This window comes from Pristiophorus japonicus, chromosome 23 (assembly GCF_044704955.1).
Source record: "Pristiophorus japonicus isolate sPriJap1 chromosome 23, sPriJap1.hap1, whole genome shotgun sequence".
In the NCBI taxonomy this organism is placed as follows: domain Eukaryota; kingdom Metazoa; phylum Chordata; class Chondrichthyes; family Pristiophoridae; genus Pristiophorus; species Pristiophorus japonicus.
This window is the reverse complement of record NC_091999.1, coordinates 1,356,575-1,361,052: the sequence shown is the minus strand read 5'-3', so window position 1 is coordinate 1,361,052 and position 4,478 is coordinate 1,356,575. Positions and strand designations below refer to the sequence as shown.

Genomic DNA, 4,478 nt, shown 5'->3' with positions numbered 1-4,478 from the left:
CCCCCATCCCCACCACACTCCACCCAATCCCCCCCACACTCCCCCTACACCCCCCCACCCCCACCACCCCCCTCACCCCACCACCCCTATCCCCCCCTCACTCCCCCCCCTATCCCCCCCTCACTCCCCCTACCCCCCTCACTCCCCACACCCCCCCCCTCCCTCACTCCCCCCTATCCCCCCTCACTCCCCCATCCCCCCCTCACTCCCTCACTCCCCCTATCCCCCCTCACTCCCCCTATCCCCCCCTCACTCCCTCACCCCTACCCTCCCCTCACTCCCCCTATCCCCTCCCTCACTCCCCCTATCCCCCCCTCACTCCCCCCTATCCCCCCCTCACTCCCCCTCACTCCCCCTATCCCCTCCCTCACTCCCCCTATCCCCCCTCACTCCCCCTATCCCCCCTCACTCCCCTCACTCCCCCTATCCCCTCCCTCACTCCCCCTATCCCCCCCCTCACTCCCCTCACTCCCCCTATCCCCTCCCTCACTCCCCCTATCCCCCTCCCTCACTCCCCCTATCCCCCCTCACTCCCTCACTCCCCCTATCCCCCTCCCTCACTCCCCCTATCCCCCCCTCACTCCCTCACTCCCTCACTCCCCTATCCCCTCCCTCACTCCCCCTATCCCCCCCTCACTCCCTCACTCCCCCTATCCCCCCTCACTCCCTCACTCCCCCTATCCCCTCCCTCACTCCCCCTATCCCCCCCCTCACTCCCCTCACTCCCCCTATCCCCCTATCCCCCCCTCACTCCCCCTATCCCCCCCTCACTCCCCCTATCCCCCCCTCACTCCCTCACTCCCCCTATCCCCCCTCACTCCCCCTATCCCCCTCCCTCACTCCCCCTATTCCCCTCCCTCACTCCCCCTATCCCCTCCCTCACTCCCTCACTCCCCCTATCCCCTCCCTCACTCCCTCACTCCCCCTATCCCCCCCTCACTCCCCCTATCCCCCCCTCACTCCCTCACTCCCCCTATCCCTCCCTCACTCCCCCTATCCCTCCCTCACTCCCCCTATCCCCTCCCTCACTCCCCCTATCCCTCCCTCACTCCCCCTATCCCCCCCTCACTCCCCCTATCCCTCCCTCACTCCCCCTATCCCTCCCTCACTCCCCCTATCCCCCTCCCTCACTCCCCCTATCCCTCCCTCACTCCCCCTATCCCCCCCTCACTCCCTCACTCCCCCTATCCCTCCCTCACTCCCCCTATCCCCTCCCTCACTCCCCCTATCCCCCTCTCACTCCCCCTATCCCCCCTCTCCCTGCTGACGGTGTTACTGGACGGACCTGGCGCCGGGCGGCGGTTTTTGTCGCGCGTTCCCTTCCCGCGCGCTGCTCCCGCCAAAACCCCACCCCGTGCGCACTACGTCATCGAAATCCGCGCTCCGCGTCGCCGAAACCTGCGTGGCACGTCCTCTTAAAAACTGCCTTCCTTGCTGCCCACCCCACGTGGGCAGCGTGCTGAAGCGGTCATCTTGGTAAAGGAGGTCCTTGGTTCTGAGCAAACCTTTACTCTGTGTTTTCTCTCTCCACTGATGCTGCCTGACCCGCTGAGCTTTTCCAGCATTGTCTGTTCTTATTTCAGATTCCAGCAGTATTTTGCTTTTGTATTGGTGAAGGACGCATTCAATTTTATACTCAAATTAAAAAAAGACTTACATTTATATAAGAACATAAGAATTAGGAACAGGAGTCGGCCATCTAGCCCCTCGAGCCTGCTCCGCCATTCAACAAGATCATGGCTGATCTGGCCGTGGACTCAGCTCCACTTACCCGCCCGCTCCCCGTAACCCTTAATTCCCTTATTGGTTAAAAATCTATCTATCTGTGACTTGAATACATTCAATGAGCTAGCCTCAACTGCTTCCCTGGGCAGAGAATTCCACAGATTCACAACCCTCTGGGAGAAGAAATTCCTTCTCAACTCGGTTTTAAATTGGCTTCCCCCGTATTTTGAGGCTATGCCCCCTAGTTCTAGTCTCCCCGACCAGTGGAAACAATCTCTCTGCCTCTATCTTGTCTATCCCTTTCATTATTTTAAATGTTTCTATAAGATCACCCCTCATCCTTCTGAACTCCAACGAGTAAAGACCCAGTCTACTCCATCTATCATCATAAGGTAACCCCCTCATCTCCGGAATCAGCCTAGTGAATCGTCTCTGTACCCCCTCCAAAGCCAGTATATCCTTCCTTAAGTAAGGTGACCAAAACTGCACGCAGTACTCCAGGTGCGGCCTCACCAATACCCTATACAGTTGCAGCAGGACCTCCCTGATTTTGTACTCCATCCCTCTCGCAATGAAGGCCAACATCCCATTCGCCTTCCTGATTACCTGCTGCACCTGCAAACTAACTTTTTGGGATTCATGCACAAGGACCCCCAGGTCCCTCTGCACCTCAGCATGTTGTAATTTCTCCCCATTCAAATAATATTCCCTTTTACTGTTTTTTTCCCCAAGGTGGATGACTTCACACTTTCCGACATTGCATTCCATCTGCCAAACCTTAGCCCATTCGCTTAACCTATCTAAATCTCTTTGCAGCCTCTCTGTGTCCTCCACACAACCCGCTTTCCCACTAATCTTAGTGTCATCTGCAAATTTTGTTGCACTACACTCTGTCCCCTCCTCCAGGTCATCTATGTATATTGTAAACAGTTGTGGTCCCAGCACTGATCCCTGTGGCACACCACTAACCACCGATTTCCAACCGGAAAAGGACCCATTTATCCCGACTCTCTTCTTTCTGTTCGCCAGATAGCACCTTTCACGACTGCCGGACGTCTCAAAGTGCTTTATAGCCAATGAAGTACTTTTGGGAGTGTGGTCACTGTTGTAATGTGGGAAACGCCAATTTGCGCACAGCAAGCTCCCACACACAGCAATGTGATAATGACCCAGATAATCTGTTTTTTTGTTATGTTGATTGAGGGATAAATATTGGCCCCAGCACACCGGGACACCGGGGATAACTCCCCCTGCTCTTCTTCCAAATAATGGCCGTGGGATCTTTTACATCCGCCTGAGAGAGCAGACGGGACCTCGGTTTAACGTCTCATCCAAAAGACGGCACCTCCGACAGTGCGGCACTCCCTCAGCTCTGCACTGGGAGTGTCAGCCTGGATTTATGTGCTCGAGTCCCTGGAGCGGGACTTGAACCCACAACCTTCTGACTCAGAGGTGAGGGTGCTGCCCACTGAGCCACAGGCTGACACTCTCCACCCCCCCCCCCCTTTTCTCGGAGTATCTTTTTTGCACTCCTCCGAGACCTGAATAGGTTGGCAACCTCTGGTTGGAGGCATGTGACATCCGATCGTAGAATCACCGACTAGTGCTGCACAGAAGGAGGCCATTTGGCCCATCGAGTCGGCGCTGGCTCGGTCATAGAACAGTCCAGTTAGTTCCTGGCTCTTTTCCCATATCCCTGTTTGCTTTTTTTCCTCAAAATACTAATCCGATACCTTTTTGAAAGCCACTATTGAATCTGTATCCATCACCCTGTATCAGGCAGTGCATTCCCATCCTGACCACCCGTTGCGTAAAAAAGTTACTTCTGTGCTCTGATACTTTTGCCAATCACCTTAAATCTGTGCTCTCTACTTTTCAGCCACTGGTAACAATTTCTCTTTATTTACTCTATCTAAACTCTTCATGATGTTGAATACTTCTATCAAATCTCCTCTTAGCCTTCTGTGCTCTAAGGAGAACAACCCAGCTTCTGCAGTCTATCCACGTAACTGTAATCTTTCGTCCCTGGAACCATTCCAATAAGTCCCTTCTGTAACCTCTCCAAAGTCTTCACATCCTTCATAAAGCATGGTGCCCAGAATTGGACACAATACTCCAGCTGGGGCTGACCTAAAACAATTTATATAGCACCTTTAACATAGAAAAAACATCCCAAGCTGCTTCACAGGAGCATTATCAAATAAAATTTAACAGAGAGCCACATAAGGAGATATTAAGCTTGGTCAAAGAGGTAGGTTTTAAGGAGTGTCTCAAAGTTTAGGGAGAGAATTCCTAAGCTCAAGGCCTTGGCAGCTGAAAAACACGCCACCAATGGTGGAACAATTAAAATTGGAGATGCTCAAGAGGCCAGAATTGGAGGAGAGCAGAGATCTCAGAGGGTTGTGGGGCTGGAAGAGATTATAGAGATAGGGAGGGGCGAGGGCCATGGAGAAATTTGAAAGAAAGGATGAGAATTTTGAAATCGAAGTGTTGCTCAACTGGGCGCCAATGTAGGTCAGCGAGCACAGGGGGTGATGGGTGAGTGGGACTTGGTGCGAGTTAGGACATGGGGCAGCGAGCACAGGGGGTGATGGGTGAGTGGGACTTGGTGCGAGTTAGGACATGGGGCAGCGAGCACAGGGGGTGATGGGTGAGTGGGACTTGGTACGAGTTAGGACACGGGGCAGCGAGCACAGGGGGTGATGGGTGAGTGGGACTTGGTGCGAGTTAGGACACGGGGCAGCGAGCACAGG

General features: G+C 54.4%; 1 protein-coding gene across 1 annotated transcript in view; it reads left to right on the top strand.

The window, feature by feature from the left end:
* Positions 1-3,614, top strand: part of LOC139235678 (protein BANP-like) — a 26,288-nt gene extending 22,674 nt beyond the window's left edge. Inside the window, exon 5 of the mRNA XM_070866717.1 lies at positions 3,605-3,614. Within this exon, the coding sequence (XP_070722818.1) occupies positions 3,605-3,614 (10 nt within the window). The remainder of the gene's footprint in view (positions 1-3,604) is intronic.
* Positions 3,615-4,478: the final 864 nt, after the last annotated feature.